Below are 27,952 nucleotides of genomic sequence, written 5' to 3'. Positions count from 1 at the left end.
ACCGGAAGCCAGTAAGGATTCTTCGATAAGGAGAACTAAATATGAATTCCTCTCTATTCTCTTACAAAAAGGCGGCCAGAATGACAGCTAAACAGTAAACCCACAAGACAGATCAAGACAGAAGACACTGTCAGCTTAAGGAGGTCCTTTCATCCAGAAATGAAAAACAGATAAATATTAGGTAATGGACTTGCATTTCAGCATTCTCTGCTCTAAGGGCCCAAAGTGACGGCTAAGCCAACAAGCACCTGGGAAGGTTCTAGAATTGAAAGTACAATGCACTACTGTGGGTGGGGAGTTCTACGGTGAAGCGAAAACAGGACAACTGTGTGCGAGTCTGCATGCAAGAAAGTACTGAGACCCTCGGGCTCCCTCCCCAGCCCAAGCCGCTGCTCCTCTCCTGACTCTGACAGGTTCTATTAGCTTAAATAAACTGAAACAGAAAGCTTCTAGATTTAAGATACCATTCACAAGTAAGGGTACCTTACAAGAAGCAGGAGGATGGAGTGAAAGTCTGTCACTAGAGAGTGAACTCAGGGAGGGACTTACCATCCATGCTGGTCACTGCTGTGCCCCCATTCCCTATGATGGTGCCTGGCACACAGGAAGTACTTAATTAATGTGCAGCAAAGGAGCTTAGGAGTTTTTAGTCTCCAAGAATGTAGAACATCAAAAAAATATATCAAGGATAGAAAACAGAAGAAAATATAAAACCAGATCATCAGTCTAGGAGATTCAACATCTGACTAAATGGAGCTCCTAAAAAGAAAGAATAGAGAAAACTGGAAGGGGGATGTGGATTACAGAGAAATGCAAGAAATGTTGCAGGGATAAAGTTTCCTGCTCAAAAGTGCCCACTAACTGTCTACCACAAAAAAATGAAAAAAAATTCAGAATACCAGGAACAAATGATTCTAAAATACCTAAGATATTTAGATAGAAGTTTTCAAGAATCAGAAATAAAAATGGTACAGGACTTCAACAGCAATTCTAAGGCTAAAATATAATGGAAAAATGCCTTCTGAAACTCTGTTGGACATGGTTTCAAACCTAGAATTCCATAACTAGCCCAAAGAACAATCAAGAGCAAGACTGATGATATAATGAAGGTATATTTAAACACATGAGGTTTTCAGAGTTTACCTCCACAAATCCTCTTTCCTCTCCTACTTGCCCCAAAAAGCAAAAGGAGGAAGTATTCTACCCAATGAGGGAATATTAGAGAAGGAAATTATTGCATCTAAGAAACAGTCCATACAATGCTGAAGAGAGGATAGAAATCTCAGGAAGAGAGAAAAAGGAGGTCCCATAGCTGTGTGCAGACCTAAAGAGAACCAGTTCAGATTAGAATAAGAAGTCAGAGGACACTAGCAGGAGGAATAGTTAAAAAACAAAATGATACAAAACCCTTGGTGGATTTTTTTATGTCTAACTGTTCTGAGGAGGGTTCATTTGAAGAGCTTGGGGGTAAACTAATGACAAAGACCAAAGAAAGCAAGTAAGTTGTCTTTCCACAATTAACTCTAGGAAAAACGAAAAGTTTGATGGAAAAATAAATATACTGATAAACCATTGCATGGCTTAGATATGATGAGATATAGTAATTCTGTCATAAGAGTATTGATGTACCTTAAAATTGGTAAAAAGCTACATGGGAAGATACACAGAGAGAAAGCATAAAGGGGAAACAGCTCTTAAAAGAATTAAACCTTCACCATCCAAAGCAGAAATTCACAAGTCAAGCAGGAGCCACATAGACATGGGAATTTAATGGACAGAGAACAGCAAAACCGAAGCAAATAGCTTTTGTTAAGTAATTGCATCTGGACAATAAAATGGGCATGGCAGGTTGGGATGGGACTCTGTTTTTCTTATAATATCTTAAGATTGATACTTTCTAAAGTATAAACATATTGCTTTACAAAATATATGTTAAATTTCAAAAAAATAAAGAATTTTTATCCAATGAACAACTTAGTATAATCGATGATTTCTTACTTAAGAAGATTATGGATCTTTGGGGAAAAAAGGCATTTAGTCTCCCAGCAAAAGAGGATTTAGGTTCATATGCAAATTTACCAAAAGACTAATTTTGATTTTGAAAAGGCAGTTCTATACTTAAGCTCTCTTGTATGAAATACAGACATATTACATCATGAATTTAACTGCAGCACATCACTCACAACCTCATGACCTCACGGTTCTGCTTTAGCCCCTTGCCAACAATAGGAAAATTACGTAATCAGATAATCGGATTCTCAGTCTAAAAACCTCAAAAGCAACCATCAATTCGGATTTTTTACATTAAATTTAACAAAGCCTCCTTTCTATATAGTTTAACCTTGTATGTAACCTTGTGAGCAAATGAACTGAAGCAGGAGTCAGCAAGCTATGGCCTGGATGGTCCAAATCCAGCCTGTTTTTGTAATATCCACCAACTAAGAAAGGTTTTTACATTTGTTAATGAATTTTTTTAAAAATCAAAAAATGAATGGATTTATGGCATGTGAAAAAAAAATATGAGTGTTGAATCTCAGTGTCCACAGATAAAGATTTATTGGAACACAGCCTTGTCCACTAATGTTTGTGTCTATAGCTACTTACTAGTTATGGCAGAGATCGTGTGGCCTACAAAGCCTAAAATATTTACTATTTGGTACCTTTCAGAAAAAGTTTGTTGACCCCTGAGCAAAAGGACTCTAGTTTGTAATTTCATTTGGGAGTTCACATAAAATTGCACCAAATCCTCACATAAAAATATACATGTAAAAAGTCATAATCAAGGAATGTTTGAAAAAAGAACCTTAGAGATGGTCAGTCCAACCTTTGGAAGAGAAAAGCCCAGGCAAATTTAAGGGTTTGCTTAGGGTCCCTTGGGTAAACAGAAACAGAATCAGGAGTAGAGTCTCCTGACTTAGAGATGGTTGCTTTCTTAGAGATGCATCTGTCTCAAGTTTTGGCCTGAATACTCCTTCATGCCCACCACTCTTCAACTTTCTATTTCTAAATCACATTTTCTTTTAGTTAAAATGTTAATTAAATATACTTTTTCATTTGGCCTTCCCTTAATATTTAAAACAGATGACTGTGCCAAAAAAAAGTACAGAATACTGGCTAAGGACCATCTGCAGAGTCAGAGGGACCTAGGCTCTGCCTCTGTGTCTGGGGTATCCAGCCATAGGAATCCTCTAAACTTCTCTACATTTCAGTTGTCCCTAGACATGAGTGTAGTACCTACCTCACATAGACTAAGTAAAATGAAGGATGTCGAAAACTTAATGTACTGACTGCCACAAAATTACGAACTCAAGAAGTGTTATCTATTATATACTTTGTCTTATCATGTGCACTATTTTATAACCACTGTTTCTCCCTGAAGAGCTTCATAGGCAGCATTCTCACACTTCAGCGTGCATGAGAATCACACTGGTGCATTCCAATGTGACTCCTTTGGCCCTGCTCCCAGCTACTCTGATTGTTTAATCTGGAAGGGATGGGAATCTGCATTTTCAAGCTCCAGTGTGAATAGGATACAGGCAGTCCAAGGAACAGAACAGTGTTCCTGGAGAATGAAAGAGATACTAAGAAGTTAAGAGACAATCAAAAGCCTAAATGATTACAGCTTTAATTAGGAGTCTACTTTATCCAAATGGCAAGGAGTAGAGTCCTACTACTCCTTTTCCTGTTTTTGCTTCTATAACAGTCCTAATTTTTTCTTCATTTAAAATTAAGTTGAACTCAGTAAGTTAACTTATGTTACACACAATATGAAGATTATGTCCCAGTTTACAAAGATCAGGACTTCCAATTATACCTCCAACTAAATATTAAAGGAACTCAAAAGGTCCCTGAAAAGTATACAGGTCCCCATGGAACCTCAGTTTCCTATCTTGGATTTTAGCCACACAACCTCACCATCCCCAGAGAATGTAAGACTGACCCATTTTATGTATTGGTATATTTGCAAACAATGAAAAAAATACAATGTGAATTTGGACTTTAAAATACAAACTAAAACAAGCTAAAAATCTGGCTAAAAACAAGCATGAAACTAAATATATTCTACACTGAGAAAGCCTGATGGGTAACACACATGTAGTGAATTGCATGCAACAGCTGCACCTCAGGGTGAGGTTCTTCCATTTAAATGCCTACTCCAAAGCCAGCAACAAAAACAATGATGATAGTAGCAAGAGTTTACGAATGTAAGTGTACGGAGTCATAATTACCTTGCTCCAGTCTAAAGCACAGGGCGCGCCTTGCCGCTTCCATCTCCGGAGTCGGGTTATCCAAGACGTGTCTACACCACTGCAGAGGGCTCAGGGATTTCTCTGATGACGTAAATGTCTTTGAAGAGCCAACATATAACCTTAAAAAAAGAAATCTACATTATAGGTATTATATAGGTATAGAGATTACCTCGCTTCTAGAGAAAACATTTATTTAACAGTTTCCATGGAAACAGAACTCACATTTGACTACTTCAGACACCAAATTATTTCTTAAGAGGCAAATATATCCCCAAACAATATAATTTTTGTGGCTTAGTGGGAAGGACTTCAGAAGCTCTTAAGTGATGTCTCACAGAGTCAGAGGTCTCAGACTTCTATTACTGACCTAACCTTGGCCAGGCACTGCGATGCCCCGACCACCTCACTGACATTTCTAGAAATGAACACCTGCATCTCTTTTTCTGGCAACAGAATCTTACATGAACTTGGGCTAATGTATGTAACTTCAGGCAAATCTTATATGCTTTAAAAAAAAATTAAGTCTAAAAGTAAGTGAAATTCAGTTGTTGTTTCTCTCAACCCTTAAATAATCAGATGTTTCCCATCTCAAATCTGCATGAAATTTGGCATGTGCTTCTTTCTCATTAAAGCCAAACAGCTTTCAAAGATACGATTTCAGAAGAGCTGGCCTTCATCTACATTACAGAGTAATGGGTAGGATTCAAAAATAACCACTGTGAGGCGCTGTAAGGTAAAGTGAAGATTTCCTCTCACTGATACACTGTGCTAATAAGGTGGACTTCAGAGCATTTTCAGTGACAGGCTTATGCAAAAAGCGCCATCTTGAGGATTAACCAACAGTTGACTAAAAAAAGGAAGAAAATTATAATCACTGGCTCTAGCAATTGACCTTGCTTTATAAAGCTGTATTCTAATCACAAATCTCATTAAAGTAATAATCCTTTAAAGTTACCATAATTCTAATGAGCATACTTGAAATAACATACTTCATTATTCACTCTTTGACTGATTATAATCAGGACTTCCACCTATTAATTAATTTACCTTATCCAAGATCACTGGGGAATGTACTATTCTTTGATAAATTCTTCTTATAGATCAGGCATTGGCAAACTTTTTCTATGGCTAGCTAGTAAATATTTAGGTTTTGTGGGCCACATAGTCTTTCAAAACCACTCAATTCCACTATTGTAGATCAAAAGCATCATAGATGACAATGAATAAATGAATAAATATGGCCATATTCCCATAAACTTTATTTATAGACATTAAAACCTGACTTTCCCTTAATTTTCATGTCATGGAATAGTACTGACTTTTTTTCAATCATTTAAAAATGTAAAAATCTAGCTGACCAGCCATACACATCAGGCAGTAGTCTCGATCTGCATGAAGGACAGTTTGCTAACTCCTGTTACAAATGCATATTCTAAAATATCTATTTTAATCAGTATCCTGATATATTCATTCTACCCTTAGAGTGTGGATCACAGTCCTGCCCTCATGAAGAGCATATTGATTAGTTAAAAATTCACATTTCAGGGCTCCACCTCAGTTGACAATGACAAGGTTATTACTTACCTTTGTAAATCCATCCTTTTCACCCTTCCTTGCTAACAGACCCCCTCAACTGCCCAGTGCTGGGTAGCTCTTTCTAGACCCCTAAGTAAAGGTTAGTCTAAGCCAGTTGTTCTCTACCGTTGGTGCATCAAAATCTTAGAGGGCTTGTGAAAATACAAATTGCTAATATCTGATTACAGGCAGATCTACCCTACCTGACTCAGAAGGTTTGGGGTGAAGCCACAGAGCATCACCGATGCTACCCCTGTGGTCTGGAGATCATGGCTAGAGGTGGAGGCACTGGGCTAAACTGATCATAATAATTCCATTATTCCCATTTGCCAAAGACTGGTTTAGGCATTAGTCCTGGATAGAATCCTATCCACTAAAAACTAAAGGGGAATATTCTGATGGGCATGGGCATGTGGGTTAGTTCCTCCTCATTTTTAAAGTGGGTATAAAAGACCCAATTATGTGCTGTCTATAATGTTTGCACTTTAAATATAAACACACAGGTTAAAAGGATGGAAAGTTTAAACATATAAACAATAACATCCCACACAAAAAAATACCAAATCCAGAAGGTTTCACTACTGTATTCTACCAAGTATCTAAAGAACAGCACCAATTCTTCACAAACTCTTCTAAAAATTAGGAGAGGATGGAACACATCCAAACACAGTCTATGATGCCAGCATTACTCTGATGCCAAAACCAGACACAGATGTTACAAGGGAAGAAATTAAAGAACAATATCCCACAAGAACAAAGAGGCAAAAAGTCTGAATGTTTTAGCAAATTGAGTCCAACCATACTTCATTACTAAGTGAGGTTTATCCTGGAACCGAAAGGTGGCTTAATATTCAAACACCAGTATAACCTATCATAGACACTAAAATAGAAAAACCATGTGATAATCTCATTACACAAAGAAAAAAGCATGACATCCCTTCCGGACAAAAACTCTCAGCAAAGTAGTAATAGAAGGAAATATCCTTGATCTGATTAAAGTAATTGACAAAAACAACATCCTTAATGGTGAAAGACTGACTGCTTTTCTGCTAATCTAACATCAGGAACAAGACAGGGACTGGAGGTTCTAGCCTATGCAATCAGGCAATAAATTAAAAAATTGAGATTGGAAAGAAAGAAGTCAGTCCATTTTTATTCACAGATAACATAATCATCTATGTAAAAAAAATCTGAGGAATCTACAAAATTCAAGAAGAGTTTAGTTGTAAGGTTGTAGGGTACCAGATCAATGTAGAGCGTACAGAAACTGAATTTCTATATTAGCAACAATCCCTATCTTTGAAATTACACTTTCCATTTTTGATAGCATAAAAACCCATCAGATACCTAAGAAAAAATCTGACAAATGATGTCAAGTCCTGTACAATGAAAACTACAAAACATTGAGAGAAATATAAATAAATGGAAAGAAAGGTCATGGCCACTGAGTCAGAAGGCTAAATACTGTTAAAATGTTAATTATTCCAAATTGATCTATTTAACAAAAATCCCAACCAAAATCTTCACAGGCTTTTTGTAGAAATATAAAAGCTGATTCCAAAATTCATATGGAAATGCAAAGATCCTAGAATAGCCAAAACAACCTTTATAAAACAACAAAGCTGGAGAGCTGCTGACTGAGATGCATTACAAAGCTACAGTAATTAGGAGAGTTTAGCATGGCAGAGATCAAAGGCAAAATAGGGATGGTCCAGAAACAGAACGACAGATATACGGTGTACTGATTCCTGAAGAACTACAAAGGCAATTCAATGAAGAAATGATGGTCTTTGAACAAGTGGTGCTGGAACAAATGGATATCCATATGCAATAATTAATTTCTGATGCATACTCCACACAATATCCAACATTAACTCAAAACAGATAACAGACAAAAATATAAAAACTAAAATTATAAAATTTTTAGATGATACCACAGGTGAAATCTGTGTCTTTGAGCTGGCAAATATTTCTTAGATACCATTTCTTATACTGAAAGCATGATTCGTAAAAGAAAAAAAATTATCGATTGGACTTCATCAAAATTAAAACTGCTCTTTTAAAGACACTATTAAGAGAATGAATAAAACCACAAATTGGGAGAAAATATTTGCAAATCGTGTATCTGATAAAAGAACTTGTATGTGGACTCCATGTAAAAACTCTGTAAACTCAATATTGAGCAGCAGCCTTTTCCCCACAAAAAGAAAACTGGAGAGGAGATTTAAAAAGTCATTTCACCAGAGAAAAATCTATGGATGGCAAAGAGCACATAGAAAACATGCCCATCATTAATCATTAGGGAAATAATCATAGCAGCTAAGACTTAAAAGACTGGCCATGGCAAGTATCAGTGATAATGTGGTCCAACTGAAGCTTTCATACACAATGAGTGAAAATGTAAAATGGCATAACCACTTTGGAAAAGACTTTGGCAGCTTCTTAAAAAGTTAACATACTTTTAACTTCTTAGAAAGTTAACTAACACCTGCTGTCTGTTCCAGCCACTCAGAAGTATTTAGCAGAAAGACATGAATGCACGTATCCATACAAAGACTTATTTGTAATAGCCAAAACTTAAAAACAACCTAAATGTTCATTAAAGGATGAATGGACAAACCAGTTAGGTCCAATATAATTGCCCTCACAATAAAAAGGAATGAACTATTGATGCATGTAGCAACACAGATGAATTTCAAAATAATTATCTTGATTGTAAGAAGCCAAACCAAATGAAAAAAGAGTTCATTGCTATAAGAACATAGAAAATGCACACTAATCTAGACAGAAAACGATCAGTCATTGCCAGGCTTGGAGGCAGGATCAGAAGAGAGGCAATACAAAGGGCCACAGGAAACTTGGGAGTGTTGGGATATGTTCACCCTCTTGATTGTGGTGATGTTTTACGGGTGTATACATACATCAAACCCCATCAAATAGGACATTTTAAATATATGCAGTATATTTCACTTATACCTTAATAAAGCTTAAAAAAAAGTCACAAGAAAGGAACTGACCTCTTCCTGCCTTCACTGCTCATAAGACTTGAGACTTGAGTTGCCATCTCAAGGTGAATCAGAGAGAAGCCATAGTCCTGACATAAATGAGCCACTAAATCAGTCAACTGCAGAACTTCCTTATCTTTAGACTTGGGTAAGTTTTCCTCACCGCCTAACACACACAAATTCATGCCTTTACTGGACCGTTGCTTGTTCTCAAACCCCTCTCAGCTGCCATGTGAGCTACTCTCTGAAGCCCTGCTCTGCCCATTACCTCCAGCATCATAAGGGACAACTACTCTCATCGTCTGCTACTAGGAACCTTCCGCCAATGAGCTTGTCCCAGGATTTCAGATACTCCCACCAGCAATTTTTTTTGGCGGGGGGGTGGGTAAAGGTTGGTTGGTTTGTTGTTTATAAGGGAACTCCATGGCAAGAGTTCCCTAATCTCTTAGGGCATTTGTAATACAGTTCTTTCATTTGACCATACAGCCTTCACAGCATATTCAACAGCAGCACTCCCTTGCCAGGCACATTTGATTGTTAAGTGACTTATTCTGCTATATTCATTTATGGTGATTTCTCTCTTTCATACTCCACTTTTCACCCAAGCTTTCTGGTACTTATTCTCACCCCTACCCTGAAGTTCACAGGACATGATGATCATGCAACTAACAGCAAGGAATTTGGCTGTAAATCTGCATAATGAACAACTGGAAGACCAGATCCCCTCCTCTACCCCGGCAGCCCATACTACCAACCCTTCTCCATCACACCTAAGAGTAGAAGCTTACTATGAAGATAGCAGGTTGACCCAGAGAAGTTCTGGGTTCCAGCACACCAAATTAAGCTGAAGGGGGCATCAAGTACCTTACTGAACTTGGGAGACTAAATGCAAGTCTACAAGCTGACTGGCTAGAACCCTAGCCCCATTCTTCCCTTTACATTCCTAGAACTGCCTGCCTTACTTCTGTCTTCCAGAAATATGGAAGGTTTCTGTCTAAAACAGATGAACCCAAGAGAAGACCTAGAGATACTGAAACTTGAACTGGCTACTCACGCAATTGCTTGGAAGGTGAGCCAGTTACCAAGCTCCACCCATGCAGAGTTCTAGAGCAATACCTCCTTCGGGTATGAACACCTCGTGATACCAGATATTTGGAATAGTCCTTGTACATAAAACCCAGAAACTAAAAGTAGAGATAAAACAGAACTAAGGGGGAAACAATACACAGAACAGATGAAAAATCCAAGACAACTGTAGCTGACATCATCTGAGAGAAAATGTTACAGTAACCAAAATAGGATGTTAAAAAAGAAACAGTGCCTTGATTCTTACAAAATAAAACTATTATAATCAAAACAAAAGATTCAATAAGTGGGTTTGGAAGATCAAGCTCCCAGATGCAAAACAAAGACACAAATTTACAACGGGAGCAGAGAAGAAAAGCCATTCTTCTGTTGGCCTGCATTTGGTTATTATTACAAGTTCTGAAACACACACACATCCAAAGTTTTTTTTTTTTAAGGCAGAAAATTTTAGAGTTGAAGGTAGGCCATTGATTTCTACAGTGCAAGCACCCACAAATATCCAGTTCAACAAACGAACAGAGGCGCCCAAGGTACAATGTGACGTTTTAGAATTCTCGGGATAACAGAAGAAAACCAAAGCAGAAGTCAAGAAGGATCAGATCCCCAAATCACAGTGCACCTCAGTATCCAGAACGTAATAAAAAATCAGAACCAAAAGGAAAAATGCCTTCAAACGTGAAGGAAAATGACAGATTTTAACACCCAACCTGACTATGAATCTTGTATGAGGCAAGAGACACTTTCAAGTATGCAGGATTTCAAACTGTACCTCTCACACACATGTCCTTGCTCAGAAAGCTACTGGAGGCTGTGCCCCACCTGTAAGAATAAATGAAATATAAAGACAGAGAATTTAAGAAATAGGAGATCCTACACAGGCAAGAACCGTATGGAACTTCCATGACAGGAGCACTGTGTATCCAGCCTGAGGAGCAGACGGTAAAGGCTGGAGCAACGGGCTTACAAGTTCCAGAAAGGCTGGCATTATAAAATGAATTTTTAAAAACATTTAAGGGATTATCAAATCTGTTTGAATTTATTAAGGAATTTTATGGACTGAGTAGAGTGGAGAAATAATTAGCAATAAGTGATTAAATACAGAAAAGGGGGAATAGAGAGGTCATTATTAACTCTTGGAGGAACAAAGGGATTAGAGAAAATAAATGTGACATGCAATGATACTAGAACTTGGCCAATAACAGTTGTGGTACAGGCATTACACAGGATTTCATACAAAGACTATGAAAGCCATTCTGAGAAGGGAGAGGAGATATGGAGGTTTGAGGATGAGGAGAAGAGAACTTAGTCTTCATTTTCCAAAACGAATCTACGGATGTCTAAGATCATATAGTACAAAGACTGTTTTAGAAATAAAAGAATGAAACAGCTAGAGTATGTGGTGCCCATTTGGAAGACTTGATGGGAGGAAAGCATAGAGGACCACTGCTTTCTGGAACAAGCCCTGCTACAGATGAGTGTTTGAACTACTGACATCCTATTTATTGCATTACTTTGATAAAACTTTGGAAGCACTGTGCAATACATGGTATTAAGACAAGGAATCGTTTTCAGGGTCAGTCTTCAATGTAAACAGGGTAGCTTTGTCCTGTTTCTATGACTAGACCTGGAGCTGGACTTAAATATACAGAGAAAAAAGGCAGTCAGTTATGGAGATCACATAGCTACACATTCCCTGAGTACAACATTATCTTCAAACTTAGATAAGCAGGTCAACCCTGAATAGTTTTTCCTAAATAGTTATAATCTTCTAAAACATCATAAAAATCACCTTATTCATTGTCTCTGCAATGCCAGCAACACTTGCAACATCGTTTTGCTATTCATACAACATACCTCCTACTGACTTACAGACTACTTTCTCCACTTCCATATTTTAATTGATGGTATATTAGAGTCTGGCAAGAATATCTTAAAGGGTTAGTCTACAACTTGAAAATTCCTCCAATATTAGAAAAGCTATCATTTGAAATGTCATGCCCTAATTTTAACTTTTCTTCAACAACTTCAAAAAGCACATGACTAGCAACTATTATCCATCTCATTAAATCTCTTCTTTACCATACATTTCACTTTCTGGACCACCTGTCTTGTATGTGCTAACACTGGGAGGTGTCAGAAGTAATACAAAGCCCACCATAATAACCCTAAATGCTTCAAATGAAGTATTACAACTGTCAAGAAAAATTATCTGTTATTTTTAAGTAAATGTTTGGTTGTAAAGTCATCATTCTGCAAATACAAAAACAAATAATACAACAATAGTCATTCATTCATGTATTCACTTATTTTAGACCTGTCACTAAAAGGTAATATATGGCAATTTCCAGAGAAGTAATTTTAAGAGCTTTCAATCACAAGTTTTATTTTAAGGAAAGCTAAAACATCAGTACTGATAAGCACAATCCATGTTTAGTTATACTAAACCATGCTCAATTCACTCACACCTGCTAGTATCAGACTGCTCAGCCATTGCAAAAGAAGCTTGTGAAAGAAGCTTACGATTACTATGCTATTAAAAGGATACATGAAAGCCAAATTTCAGTTACTGTACTATAGCAGACTCTCCAGATCCCTCCAGAGTTAGATCTAAACTTGTGTTTCAGTGTCCTGCTGCAGTGTTGCCAAGATGCTCATTTAAAAGACAAACTTCAACTCCATTTGCTTCTTGAAGACACTGCTGTTTTCAATTAGCATTGTCAGAAAGTGAGGCACCCTCTGGTCTCTTCACTGAAAATCAATTATGCAAAAAAAAAAAGTTTAGGTGGTGTAATTTAGCTGTACCATATGTATAGTGCAAGGTGTTCAGAAGCTTTGAAGAACTGGCAATGATTTTAGCCAGCTGTACAGGGTCTTGGCTGTACACATAGAAGATGAACATCTCATTCATTAAATTTTCCTTAATTTGTACATATCACCATTTTTCCCTTGTATAATGATGACCTCTTCTCCTGTCCTTGCCAGTTGGCAAGTTTAAAATCCCTGCCACATCCTTGTTACACAAGTCTCAATACTCTGCTAATTGCCACTCTACTAAAATAAAGGCCTCCTTACATGACTATATTTTATAATAGCTGGTATATTTTTATCTTGGCATTTTCTGAATACAGACTTACCTTCCTGGTTGAGGTGTGCAAGAGCTGACTTTCTGTAGTGTTACACTATCTTCAGAGAGTTGTGCTTTCCCGTTTTCTCCAAGACCATTTTGTTTCAAACTGTATACACTGGAGTTTTTCTAACTTTGACCATAATGTACAAATACATTTACTATTTCAACCAGGACACACAAAAAATAATTTAAATCAAAAAATAATTTAAATCAAAATAAGTTGGTAAGATACAATGCACTGATTTTACATTCCTTTGCATTAAAAAAAATTAAACTGTTCAATTCACTAAATGGATTCTATAATCCACTAATGGTTCACAACCAAACTCAGGAAAAAATATCAATGGTGTAAACACTTCTGAATCTGTGTAAACAATCTGAGTTTTGGTCTTCATTCTTTCAGTAAAAAACTGGAAAAAACATAACTCATCTCACTTTGGAGCTTCAATCCCTCAACACTGAAATAGGTCACAGGAAGGTCCAATATGCAATTCATGGTTTACCTACTTCCACTGCCACTTAGCAATCTAACTTCCTCTGCTTGTACCCTGGCACTTCTCAGCCTGGTGACACTGAGCCAAAGATTTTAAACATCCTTCTGCACAGACCAGCAAATCATTCAGTCACACCATGTCCCATGTATGCATCAAGACTTTAATCCTTTTGAGCATTTTATTTGTTTCTGATTCTGAGTTTCTCCCCTTCACTCTCTAGTCCATGGTGTTCTGAAGAGCTAACGCTGGCCAGCTGGTAGTCAAGATAACTGAACAATCAATAAAGCAGGATGTAAAGTTGTACTATGGGATTATAATTGACTTAAGACTTAAAGTTCTGGAACCTCAATAATCAACTTTAATTTTCTGCGACATTTAATGCTAGCAGCACTGTGATAAGATAATCAGGCTGTATTTAAGGCAATATTACATACTTTAAGTTCAACCAAGATAAGTACTTGAACAAATCTCATTTTCAAAGGTATTCATCAAAATGAAACATCTTTCTTCTCATCAAAGTTTAGGGTTTTTTAATAAATAGAAGACACTTATAAGTTAATAGTTGTTTGGAAAAAAGACATTAGATACCAGATTGGATCATTAACTAATGAACTATCATTAAACAAGTACTGATTCTACAATTCAGTTTTCCTTTTACACATAATTCTTGGGTCAAATCTTACCCAGGTTGTGAAAAATTATACACAAGATTTTATTAGAAATTATACACTTAAGATTTTATTAGAAAAAATGGACTTACATGAAAGAAATTCCAGAATGTTCGATGATTAACATACATTTGTGAACTTTCTTTCTTGAGAATAGGATATCTTAGCAGAAGTCTATTCTAAATAAATTTCTAGTATCTAATTTCTAATTTTAATTTATTAGGATGGAAGTATGATAAAAATGCATGAAAAATCATAGGTGACAGAGTTAAAATAACAATATTAAGGACCAAGTTACTGTTGATACAATTGCTATTGGAAGACAACAATGTCCAAGATATATTTAATGAAAGGTAAGTGTAAAAAAATTGAGGCATATATATTTGTCTATTGATTTGTATAATTATGTTTTTATCTTGAAGGATCAGTGTTAACAGGGCTAACTCTGAGTCATATAGTGAATTGAGGATGAGTAGAATGGAGAAATAATTAGCAATAAGGGATTAAATAAAGAAAAAGGGGAATAGAGAGGTCATTGTTAACTCCCATATTTATCTTTTCATTGTAAAAAAAAAAGACAAAATTTTTATCTTTAATATTTTTAAAATAATCAAGTACAGATTATCCACTACACCTATTTCTTAATAAAAAGGGAAAAATAAGTTGCCTTCCTGCAAACACTGGGGAACCCAAGTGAAAAGCAGCAGCCTATTTGTGAAACCACAGGACAGGGACATAGTTTACAGTAATAAAGGAACTTTAGAGAGCTGTGCAAGCTTAACAAGTGGGTTAAATTTTGAAAATTAAGCCCTGTTGATTATTTGTTCATCAGGTCAGAATACTGCAATACAAAAATATCTTAATGTGTAAAATGCTATGATAGAAAGTTTTCTTTCTGTAAATCAGGTGACCTTAAAAAAATGTTAAGTCCATCCCACCAGATTAATGATCTCTCCCTGTTTTTCCACCTGGGATTCTAATTTTAGGTTTGCTTTGAGGAAGATACTCTATATAAACAGTGTGCCATTTGTCTGTAGAAACATCTGCAAAGTGTCAAGACATTCTTTTAATCACCCTATACTACTGAGTGAAATTAGTAGAACCTGCTACAATTTGATTTGTTTCATGCCATTTTAAGTGTTAACAGGTTAATTCTACTAAGTAGGTGATTTTTTTAACGTTATTTCAATACTATTTTGACAAAAAATAAGCTACAAAAAGCCTATATATCAAAATACTAGCATTAGGTGGATAACTAAATATGGCAGATGTCTATTCAGTAAAAGAAAATATTACAATTACATTAGGTAAGTATATACTATCAATCTAATACACTTATAAACTAGTAGGCATACCATAACACATTTTAAAATGCTAATATTATTAAAGTAGAAATTGATACCCACCAAAAATACAAACAAGGCCTTAGATAGCAGAAGGAAACTTATCTCCAGAAAAGGCCAAATAGAGACTACACCAACCTAAAATAATTTGGAAGTGGCATAAGGGCTGATAGTTACCAGTAATAACTTAAGAACTATCATGACTGGACAGTGACTGATGGGGTTTGTGGGGGGGACTTGGTGCAGTGGGGACCCTAGTAAACATAATGTTCTTCATGTAATTGTAGATTAGTGATAACAAAATAATAAAAAAAAAGAACCATCATGACAGCATTTTTCCAGTATCACATTCAGGCTGAAATGGATTCCAATACAGCCTGGGCTTCACAAAAAATAAAGGTATGATTTCTAGAGAATGGCTTAAAGTTCCAGAAAGTGGTAAGTTATTCTGATTTTTACTAGACCTACTGGAACAGCTGCAGAAAAGTACTGAGAGGATGATGATGAATATTCCTTATTGTAACTCCATATATTTGGTTCTCCAAATCAAACAAATCAGTTAATGTACTTTATACAGTCAGAGCTCTCACAAAAAAAGAGTGTAATGGAAAATGACCACCACAGTGCCCAATAGGAAACCAGTAAGGTTTTCCATTTCCCATTGCTTCCTGTGCACAGGGCATAGAACACAAAAAAAAGTGCTAGGAAAATCCAGCTTGCAAAAACAGGAAGGGTCCTAAATAAAAGGGCCCAGGATAAAAGTACGAAGCTATTCTTCGCCACTGCTATCCGGGGGTGAGTGTTGTTCATTTTCCCTGCGTGAACCTAAGTTTCACCTTACCTGAAGCTTCTCCTTATCTGACCATAATCCCACTACCTGTAGCGACTAAGGCGTCTGAACCAACCAAAAGCAATCAAGAAATGACTGCCACTCCATGAGCAGGTGGTAAATAAAGGAATGAGAACCCCCAAAAGTCACTTATTGATGGAAAGTGGAAAGGGCGCACCGTAATTCAACGGGATGAATGCTGCCAGCCTCAAGCTTTCTGATAATCGCCTTAAAATAATACATTTCTCTAATCTAGCTTTTTTTAAATAGCTAATTTTAAAAATTATAGAAAGCGCCTTAGTTTCTAGGTAATAATAGACTGCCTTCCAGCTGCCTACTCCATTCCCTGAAAAACCGTAATTTCTGACATCATTACTGATAGGAAAAGGCAGTGGGGTCTGCACATTTAGAAAAGCCAGTCAGTCTCTGAAATGAGAAGCTAGCAGTGAAAATGCAGAGAAGGAGAACACACGAGCGCCCAACTCAAACTGCAAGAAAACGGAGCTCTACGGAGGGACCCATCACTGGGCGGCTGGGGCTGCCACGGGAAGGCGGCCAACACGCACACCCAGCCCAGCGTTCGTGGGGGAGGAACAACAGTAACAACCTCGGATGGAGGCCAACCCGACCCATCCCTCGTCACTCCCCAAAAAAGGCTGGTAAAAGAACAGGACTGAGTAACAAAAAGACAAGACCTCATGGATTTTTCAACGAATGCTAACAAGAAGCTTGGGACGCAATCACCAGCAGAGAGCAGAATACAGGCGGATGGAGAGTCCAGCTCATCCCCAGCCGGGCTGGCCTGAGTTCTAAGACTGGACTCCGCCCTCGTGAAAAGCCTCTGCTCATCGCCCGACTCGGCACCTGCGCGCCGACCCCGTCCGGGAGCAGCGGTGGGGTCTCCCCCTTTCGGCCCGCGCCCCCCCCTCCGCCCCCCGCCGTGCCCGGGGCCACTGAGGCCAGGGTGCTGGCACCGGGAGCGGAACTCAGTAATACCAGGTGTAGTCGTCCTCGTCCCGCCAGGAGGCCGCGCTCTCCAGGTCCAGCGGCTCCACCTCATCCAGCAGCGTGGGGGGCGGCGCGGGGGCTCCCCCCGGCGGGGTCCCCGGGCTCCCCGGCTCCGGCCCGCCGCCGCCCGCGCCGAAGAAGCCCGCCGCCGGCTTGAAGTAGACGAAGGGCGCCTCGGAGGGCTGCGCCAGGCTGCAGAGCAGGGAGGGCGCCGGGCTGGGCAGGCAGTAGGTGCCCGGGAACGTGGGGCTGGAGCCACCGCTCCCGCTGCCGCCGCCCAAAGCCAGCCCGAGCCCCAGGGCCCCCGAGGCGGAGGCGGCGGCCGGGGGGCTCCGCGGTCCCAGCGGGCTGCAGGCCCCGGCGGGGGGCGGCGCGGCGGGCGGCGGCGGCGGCAGGAGCAGCAGGTGCGGGGCGGTGGCCGCGCTGGCCGCCCGGCTCCGCAGCTGCTCGTTCTGCTTCTCCAGCTTGCGCACCAGCTCCTGCAGCTTCTTCACTTCCAGCTCCGCATTCACCACCGGCCCGGAGCCCGCTCCGGAGCCGCCCCCCGCCGAGGCGCATTTCACCTGCTCCGCCATCATCGTGGGCCCCGAGGGCTCCGCGGCTGCCAGGGGGTGCTCGCCGCCGCGCCGTTCGTGCGGCCGCGCGGAGGCTACGGCTCCTTTCCCGCCGCCCCGGCCAAGGGGCGGGCGTGCCGACTACGCTGGGGCTGAGGCCGACCGGCTGCTCGCATCAGCACCGGGCCCCAGCCTCCGGCCGAGGCAGCAGCCACCGCGCTGCTCTGCACATGCTCAGAGCGCACCCCCAGTCCCCTGGGCGCCGCGGCGGCTCCGGGTTTTAGCGGCGGCCCCGGGGCGGGGCGCGGGCGCCCGGTGGGCGGGGCCCGGGAGGAGGGAGGCCCGCGGACAGGGAGCTCCCGAGGGGCCGCCGGCGGCGGGGCTGGGGTCCTGGTCAGCACCCCCGCCCACGCCGCCTGATCCCAGGTGCCCGATTGGGCCTGGCCTGACTTTCCCGCCACGGGCCCTTCCTTCCGCAGCTGCTGAGAGCTCACCGCGCGAATCTCCGAGCCAGGGGCGGGGTTCCAAAAACGCCGCAGCAGGTGCCTGCCCTGCAAAAGTGCTGTCGCCCGTTTTTAACGTTATTTCAATACTTTTGAAAGAGGTTTGCTGCCTCCCCAGAGCGTTTGTGCTTAACGACACTCTAAGTCACTCGCTAATGAAACGTACAGAGAACCAAAAGGCCAGGGAACCTTATCCTGAGAACCGAAAAGTAATAACGTAAAACAGAAAGACTTTGAGACGATGCTATTAATCCATTAATGGGTAATAAAGAAACAAAAGAGTGGGAGAGGGGAGGCCGAGGAGAAAGAAGAAATCTCTCTGAGAGGGAGAGTGACCATCTGCTCGAGTCAAAGACTCTTCAGTTTATTCTAAAATGGTCAACTTTGAACTATTCTTTTACCACCGATGCTTGCCACAATAAAACAAGAACATAGATTCATTAAACAAAATATCTTTGAGCACCTGTGTGCCAGACACCATTCTAAGAGTTAGTCATGGAGGCAATAAACAAAACAGGAAAAAAATCATTATGGGAGAAACATGAGTAAAACCGTATAGTGTTGCATCTGTTAAATAATTTACAAGCTATTAGGTCAGACTTGGCGGTGGGAGAAAAACAGAAAACCTCAGAACTCCATCCTACTATTCCTGATCTGGCCACCAAACCTGGTGTTTCTTACATCTTTTGGAAACCACTGCAAATCTGCTTTGGTTGGGGTAGAGGGTACAGGGAAAAGGGACTTTCAGGCAGAAGAATCAAGTTTCATTCAATTAGTATTGACTTAGCATTTCGAGTGTTTAACACAGATATAAGCCTGTGATTTTATTTATGAGAAAAGTCCACACAACTGATTCTCATCCTCACATGATACACTATTTAGTGAAGGTCCCTGTTCAGGGACTTAACATACCAATCTTTGTGAGAATGCACCACATCCTTCTGGAGCTGCCAGCACATTGTATTTGTTGGGTTTTGATACGGCTCTGTGCCATCCTGCTCAGAAACACGTGCGTCTTGTTAGTCTCAGTCTCTATCTATAGCTTCTGTGAGTAGGGTGGGTGTCCTGCATTTAACTTGCTTAGTGAGGGCTTCCATAAATTAAGTAAATATGTGCGATGACTAGCCTGCACCTTCCTGTCTGGCGTCCCAGCTTTGCAGACCACCACCTAACCACCTGTTTCACCCATCACCTTTCCACATTTCGGTCTATCTTCTGGATAGTCTGGTTGTTACTAAAACCTGGAGAAGTGGAATAATACGACTGAAAGTCCTAAGTAAAGAATCTACTGAAGGATTTTCCGCATGCTCAGTGCCAGTTGCGGTAGCAGTAACCCTGCAACACAAAGGGAGACAACAGGCACAATGAGAACAAAGGGCCGCTGGGTTCCACATTCGCAGCTGAAATCGGGAGCGGGCACGGAATAGTGAAGAAAACAAGAATTAAGATGTAAAGAAAAACAGTCGTTTCACTGCAAAATTTATATATCCCAGAGAAGGAGAGAAATAAACATCCCGCTCCTCCCCCACTTACGGGATAAGTCTATAGAATACATCCAGGCAATCAGTAGTCGAGCTTTAGCACTGTGCTTTCTAAGTAACAGTCATTACAAAAAATCTTCGTCGTTTAGAAAGGATACATTGAAATTTAGACATAGAACAGAGAGCAAACATTCTGTCCTCAATTTCTCTTCTGCATTTTTCTTCTGAAAAGGCAAATTTGCCCTCTTCCTGTTTTAAAAGTGTGAAATGATTCATATCTAAGAACTTTGAAGTCATTTCTTTCCTTTCTATGAAAGCACCTCTTTTTAATCTCTCTTCTGTGAATTATACATGTTCACACACCAGAGACACTCAAAATGCACACTAATTTTAAGTTGGTATCCCCAGGATGCCTGTCTCTTTAACACATAATTAAAAGGTTGATGGTGTCAAGGTTTTAATTAAGCAGTCTTGATTGTTTATTTTGATGCAAATTTGTAAGCTTTGTGTTTTGGAAAAAATTGCATGCCTAGTTGCTCAACTTTTATATATTTTTATTTTAAATGAAACATGTAAGGTGATGTCTGAGATTTACAAAGAAGATATGAAAAATGAAATTACATGTCTCATTAAAAATGTTATGTTTTAAGGATACATTTGAGATGCCATAAATTGATGAGAGACATCCATACCACACAATCAAAAGCAGATAAAGGAAAGCCCGTTTTTCCAGTCGTTCTCATTCCTTCTACTTCAGAACTATGGTCACTGGGTCATGCTAGTGAATTTTAAGAGAGAAATAACTTACTCTGATGTGTAGTTTTTCACATATACCTCTAATAAGATCTACAGACATCAAACTGATCCATCCAAGAACGGCAAAGGCAGCAGAGTTTCCTCTTGAGTTTGTAAATCTAATTCTCCAAGGAAATCTAGGAATGGCCTCTTGTTATCAGACTTCTACAGATGAACTAACAGGGTTGGGTTACTCGCCCAAGTTCAGTTATGAAAATAACCATAGTTCTCAGCAGTTTCTCATGGACTGACCAGTCTTCTCATATCTTTGTCTCAGAGTAAAATTTCTACAGGAGTAAGCCCTAAATGTTTCAAATATAGATTTTCCAACAGTACTGTGGACATACCCTAATAAGCGCACTACATCGGTTCAAATTGATACATCCAATTACTGCAAGAAAAGAAAATCACCAAATGTGTTAAACTAAGATCAAAGATCCTTGTGTTTTCAAGTTCATCTGGCAAACTATGAAGTTTGATTTTTTTTCTACTCTGATTAGAGATTCATATTTATCCATAAAGAATAGACTTAAACACTGTGGGTCCTCACTGCCCTTGTTGCAGTGCTAGCATGGTGTCAAGCACCTGGCAAAGGAACATGGAAAATTTTTTTTAAGAATATATAGTAATATAAATCCCCCAGTTCTAGCTGTAATTTAGACAAGAGCCTAATTAGTTATTTCCATAAGCCCCACTTGTCCTATGGTAACAACATGGAAAGATTAGAAGGCTTTTGCAGATCCCATAATAATTGATTATTTTACATCTGACCCAATTAAAAGCTAGAAAAAATACATGCTGTACCTAATGTGTGTATTTTAATGTAAGAGGATAATGTAGAGAGTAAACAAAAATCCATGAAGCCAAAATTTACATAAATAATCCCTATGTGGGTTACTCCATCCAAACCCCACCCAACTCTGCTACTCAAATTCATACCAACAACCCATGTAATTATACCCTGTAGAGTCACATATAGCAGTAGTTATAATAACAGTAGGAGTAGTAATAATAATAATTCTGTTTATTTGGCAAGCTATACTTGCCAGAGCCCTTTTTAATAAATGTTTATTATATGTCTATCATATTCAAGTCACAATGCTGGATGATTATTTAAAACTGAATAACACCGTGTCTGCACCACCAAGACCTTATCTAGTTGGAGAAAGACACACATAAACACTGACTATAGCACAAGACTAAGCGTGTTAAGTATCATGACTAAAATACAAGCCAACAACACAGGGGATGCCCAAGGAGGAACAATTAATTTTGGCTAAAAATTTTGGGAAGACTTCATGTAGGATGTGCACATTATGTCATTTGGTTCTTCTTATTAAGCTGGGAAGCACTGGGGAAAGTATTGTGATATTCACTTATCAGACAGGACGTAAGATGTATTGACACAACAGTAGAACTAGGATACAGAACCCAGCTCTAAATACTAGTCAAAATTGTTTTCTCTGTGGGCAATTGTTTTGTTTTTATGAATAACTCACCTATCTACCACTTCATTAAAATGAAACTTTTTACAACTTAATAATAGCTATTGATGCTTTTAAATGCCAGCAACTGTTTTAAGCTTTTTATTTGTATCAAGTCATTTCATCATCACACAAGCCTTTGAGGTAGTTTTTATTATTATTCCCGTTTTATAAATGAGGAAATGGAGGCACAGAAAGGTCAAGGAACGTGCCCAAAGTTACCCAGCCAGTAAGTGGCAGAGCCAGGAATTGAAGCAAGGCAGTCTGGCATCAGAATCTAAGCTCCTAAATGGCAGTATCTCTTTTCTGGTCTTAGGCAGCAACTAACAGACTACTCTGCTCTAGTCTGGGTAGTTTATCAGTAAAAACTATAGACTAATGCAAAACCAGTAGCCAGAAATGCCTTGAACACCGACTGGCTTATTAACCAGCAAATCTTACTGGAACTTAAAAATTCACCAAGCACAGATTAGAAAACAGTGTGTTTCCATCAACAAAAGTTCCAGAGCTGGTACAACAGTTCTAACAGTACAATAGCTATTCATTCAATCCTTGCTTCTGCACAGTGACCACACAGCATAAACTATCACGGCTTTGTTTGCATTTCTAGCCATTTGGATTCTTCAAATACACTATCACTCTTTGGAATACTCAAAGGAAACATTGTCACAGCCTACGTTGGACCTAAAACAGATCTCCTAATGGCTTTGGAGGTATTTTAAAATTCAAAACTGGAAAAAAAAATGTTCAGAAACTTCTTTTAAAATCTGAAACTCTTTTACTCAAAACAAATAGACATTTTGAACAGGTTTGCTCTTCCTGAAAGTAAGTATGTATGATTACTTAAACCTTGAAAGATGACATACTTAAAAGCATCTTTGATTTTTTTCCCCAAAATTTGTTAACTTTATAAGAGAAAAATCAGTCAGGTATGACTTGAGTCTTACTGGAAAAAATTAAAAACTGGTACCTTGTATTACCATTTCACTGGGTGACCGCTCCAGAGATTCTGAAAGAATTTGTATTTAGAACAATATTTTCTTGTCTTCCTCAAATGCTTCTGCCATCATAGAAGTCAAGGTGGTAGAGTTTTCTTTCATGTGAGTTATTGTTCTTTGATAATTTGCGGAGCCTTTACAAAACTCCCTCACCAAAAATTGTAATCACCCTGGAGTGTTGCAAACCAAAATCAGAAATCACTTTAAAGTTTGTGTGACACTGCAGGGCAATGAGCCCTCCTAAGAGAGTGGGACCTTTAGTTTTCCTTCTAGGAACTGGTACAGCTTCAAGGACATGACTTTCGGACCTACATGAGTGGCAGTGGGAGGCAGCATACAGAACAGAGGGCAGTATTCTCTCGGGCAAAGCATTACATTCTGAATGTTGTAAGCCAGCCTCAAGAGGGTTGCTGCAAGTTTATTCCAAACAAGTCACCAGTGAGCACCTCAGCATGGTCTGTGCATACAATTAATTTTCAGCAAGCATAATAATTATGTCATAAGGAGGTGATCTGTGTTTCAACCATAGTATCTTGTCCCAGATTCTTCCCAGACACAATGATTATAGTCATGTCCCTGAAGGGCTGTGTCATCATGATTACAGCTATGATCTTTCTTACCTTTGGGAAGACTTTTTGTTTTCAGGGAGGAAAATACGTATCAATTAGCAGAAAGGACTTTATTACAGACATGGTTGCCTTCACTAAAGCGGAGTGGAAAGAAGCTCCCAAGATGAATGGTCTCTGTCAAATAAAGAATAGTCAAATGGGTGGGATGGGGGAACTAACTACTGGGACAGCCTTCCAGCTTTATTACCAGCTTAAAGCCTGTTTTCAGACTCTGGGCTTTATTTGGTGGTGTTCTAGGCCTTTTTTTATTAGTCCATGGAATACAGTATCTGATAGCTCCCAGATGCTACTAAAAAACTGGAGACAGAGAAAACAAAAACAATAAAAATATCAGGCCCAGTAGATGACAAAGCCAACAAATTGCAAATGCAACTCCACAGAAGAAAATCTAAAATAATTCAGTTTATAGAAGACAGTGATCCAGAGAATAACTGGGGAAGTCTAACTTGGGAATAAGACAGTGGCAATCTGTGCCTATGATGCTGTGGCACTACAATGTGGACAGACAGGGAGAGAGTCAGAGGGGGGCTCAGAAGACTGTCATCCTCAGTCAGGTACCTGGGCTGAGGGAGGCTCCATCTCCATGCTTCTGTAATTGCCAATGCAAGAACAAAACGTCTGGCCAACTGTAGCTTATAAAGCTCCCGCTGTAAGTGGTGAAAATTCCTTCTACTCACATTTCATTGACTACAAATCATCTAGCTACACATGACTTCAAGGTTCCAGGAGTATGCAATCATACCATATGGCCAGAAGAACTGGAAATATTTAGTGTACAGCACTGCCTACTACAATACAATTCTATGTAAGTGTTTCCTGCTACTAAATAAACTTTAAAGCTAAGACTTACCTTAAATATTTTGCATGATTCCCATAAACTTTAGAATCTCCTGCTTTTGTGGTTATTTGGCTATAAATGCATTATGATTATGTGTTAAAGTTTCATTTGTAATTTTGAGATACAATTTTTGCTTGTATATCTACACTTTTTTCTTTATCTTTTACTATTATTCCTATTGTAATGGCATTATAATTAGAGATTATTGTCTATGTAAATCTGATTCATTGAAGTTTTTTATTGACTTGACATACTAGTTTCAGATGTACAATCTAATGACTTGATATTTGTGTATATTGTGATCACGACAATAAGTCGTTAATATCTATCACCATAAATAATTACAAAATTTTTTTTGTATTGAGAATGTTTATGATCTACACTCTTAGCAACTTTCAAACATGCAACACAGTATTATTAACTATAGTCACATGCTGTATATTACATCCCTGTGACTTATTTATATCTGGAAGTTTGTACCTTTTACACCCTTCACTCATTTTACCTACTTCCCTAACCCCTACCAACTACCAGTCTGTTCTATGAGTTTGTTTTTTGTTTCATTTTTAGATTCGATATATACGTGAAATCATATGGGTATGACAATGAATCGTTGTCTCTCTGACTTAACTTCACTTTGATTCATTGTAAGTTGATGAGACTTCCTTTGAGTCTTAGTACATCGCCAATGTTTGAAAATGTTCCATGTGTACTAGAATATTCCATAGGATGTATATATTCTATTTGTCAGCTACAGGATACATGCATACATATAATTTATATAAATATAAAATAGAACATGTATCTAGACATATTTATAAAAATATACCTTTTGTATATATTTATTTGATATCAAGTTGCTTATGTTTTTCAGATATTCTATAATCTTACTAACTTATCCATGATACATTCCTGATAAAGTTTAAATGTCCTGTTGTGACAATGTATATATGAATATATATAAATATTGTGTTATATATTCTATGTACACATGTTCATGATTTATATCTTCTTTGTGGATGATTCAATTTATTATCATGTAATGTTCCCTTAATTCTTTTTAATTTTTTTTGCCCTAAAATATAATTCACCTGACATTAATAATACTAATATTTATATATGAGCTTTTTTTCAGGTAGCATGTTTAGTTTTCTGATCTATGCTGCTTTGTTTTAGAAGTAATTTACATAAGGCACATATAGTTAGATTTTATTTTACCATCCAATCTGATGGTCAGTTATTAAATGAATCATTTATTGTGATTATTGCTATTTTTACACTTATTTCTATCATATTATTTTCTGTTTTGTGTTTACCATACTTTTTTACTTTTCTAATTTTTCTTGAATTTATAAATTTTATATTTCATTTTTTTCTTCTTGCTGGACTAGAAGTTACAGATTTTGTTTCTTTTATTTTGAAGTTACCCTTTAATTTTTAAGATTCATGTTCAACTATAAATTTTTCAAATAAAATTTCAGTTTGTTTCTTTGTGTGACTAGATCAAGGACTTTAGACTCTATTGGGCACAGCTTCCTTAGCACCCTTGGTATTGTTGCACAGAGTTTTAGTTTTATCTTTTTTTTAGCACACACTCACGTACACACAGTTATTTCAATGGTAAATAGCTGAACTACTAACTTCTCAAAAAATCAATTTATACCATCATCATTTTTCTTTTATCTTTCTCTTATTTATGATTCTGTTTGCTTCTTCTACATTAAGGTGTTTGACTGTTTCGTTTTGTTTTCTGTAAGTCTGAGGGAAAATATATTTTCCATCCTCATCCTTAAATGAGCTTTTAGCTGGATTGATAGATACTTTCCCTAAGAACTTTGAAGATATAATTACATTCCTCTGGCATCTACTGGTATAAGTCTAATTGCAAGTAATCTGTCTTTTCTCCCTGGTAGATTTTAAGAACATCTTTGTATTTTGCTGTTTTATTTTAATGTGTCTGTTTTACCTTTACTTTAATTTTATCTGAAGCAGTTTTTCAAGCTGAAAGCTTGTGTCTTTCATCGACGCTGAAAATTCTCAGTTTTTCTCTCTCTGCTTATGGCTTCTGCCTTTTCCTCCTCTTTTGGGATTCCTAGAGTATGTGTATTGTGTTGTGTGTATGTGTGTATTCATTCATTCATTTGTAACTATCTCCATATCAGTCTATCTTAGTATATTTTAACTGATCTTTCAAATGTTTTTCTTTTCTCTTGACCTCTTTGCTATACTCTGGATGAATAACCTAATATTACCCCCAGTTCACTCACTATTACTTTAATTATTCCAGGTCACAGTTTATCTAGTCTACTGAGTTTTAAAAATCATCTTCTTTGCATAACTTCTTTGGGATGATGCTATTCCTTTTTGTGTCTCCTTGGTACCTCTAGATACACTTATTTTTAAGATGACATATTTATTTTCCTTTTGTCTTGAATGATTTCATGTCCCAATATTTGATTTTTCTTGGGCTCTTTCTTGATGTTAACTTTCTTTGTATGTTTTGGAATATTGGTTTTTAGATCTACCAAATTAGTACTGTTTTTCTTTTCCTCTCTTTTCCTCCTTTCTATTTAGAGGTCTGTGGATGCTTCGACTCACCCCTTAGGACCCATAGTCCAAAATCAGAGCTTCTCTTGATGCTCAGCCGTCTTATTCCACCATGGTATTGAGAATAGTTACAGTCAGATGATACGTCAGCTAGACTTGGTCCCGAAGGTTGAGTCTTTCCTGGCATCTGCCTGGGCACTTGGCACTTCCCAAGCTGTAGCTCTGAGCAGCACCATTTTTCTGTCTCTCTTCCCAGGATGGGGAGAAGGGAAGGAGGGAGGAGAGTGATCACCACTCTGCCTCACTCCTCTGTGGCCCTGGGAACTTGTATCGCACCATCCCTGCCACGCACCACGTACTGAGAATGGCAGTCCTAGAGATTCGCTCCCACGTTTCTCTTCAGTTCCTGTCCATAAAGAGGATTATTTTTTTCTTCCATTGTTACATATGTTGGGATATGGAGTCAGTGGATGGCTCAGAGTATCAACTTTGAATGTCATTTGATAAGAAGTGCAGTCTTTATCATCCTCTTAAAGACAAACAAACTAACTGAACAGTGCATCCCACCCCCACTCCACAGCAGATGTCTGTTACAGCTCCAGTGAGCATCAGGTGCCCCATACACTGCACGCCACTTAATCAGCATGCTCATCAAAGAATAAGAGGAAGACACAGTGATTTTAAACTGCTCTCTCATATAAAAACTAAAAGATAAATTACAAAAAATTTTTCTCATAA

General features: G+C 38.6%; 1 protein-coding gene across 2 annotated transcripts in view; it reads right to left on the bottom strand.

Annotated features, from left to right (window-relative positions):
* SLAIN1 (SLAIN motif family member 1) overlaps positions 1-18,221 on the bottom strand; it is a 53,202-nt gene extending 34,981 nt beyond the window's left edge. The window contains exons 1-2 of one of the 2 annotated variants that reach the window (XM_036893751.2): positions 17,374-18,221; positions 4,230-4,369 (exon numbers count right to left, since the gene is read on the bottom strand). In XM_036893751.2, coding sequence (XP_036749646.1) covers positions 4,230-4,369; positions 17,374-17,963 — 730 coding nt within the window. In that variant the 5' untranslated portion in view covers positions 17,964-18,221. The remainder of the gene's footprint in view (positions 1-4,229; positions 4,370-17,373) is intronic. The other variant, XM_036893752.2, reaches the window with a different exon arrangement.
* Between the last annotated feature and the right edge of the window lie 9,731 nt (positions 18,222-27,952).

Source organism: Manis pentadactyla, chromosome 17 (genome assembly GCF_030020395.1).
Source record: "Manis pentadactyla isolate mManPen7 chromosome 17, mManPen7.hap1, whole genome shotgun sequence".
NCBI lineage: Eukaryota > Metazoa > Chordata > Mammalia > Pholidota > Manidae > Manis > Manis pentadactyla.
Note: the sequence above shows the minus strand (reverse complement) of the source record. Positions and strands in the feature narration are given on the sequence as shown.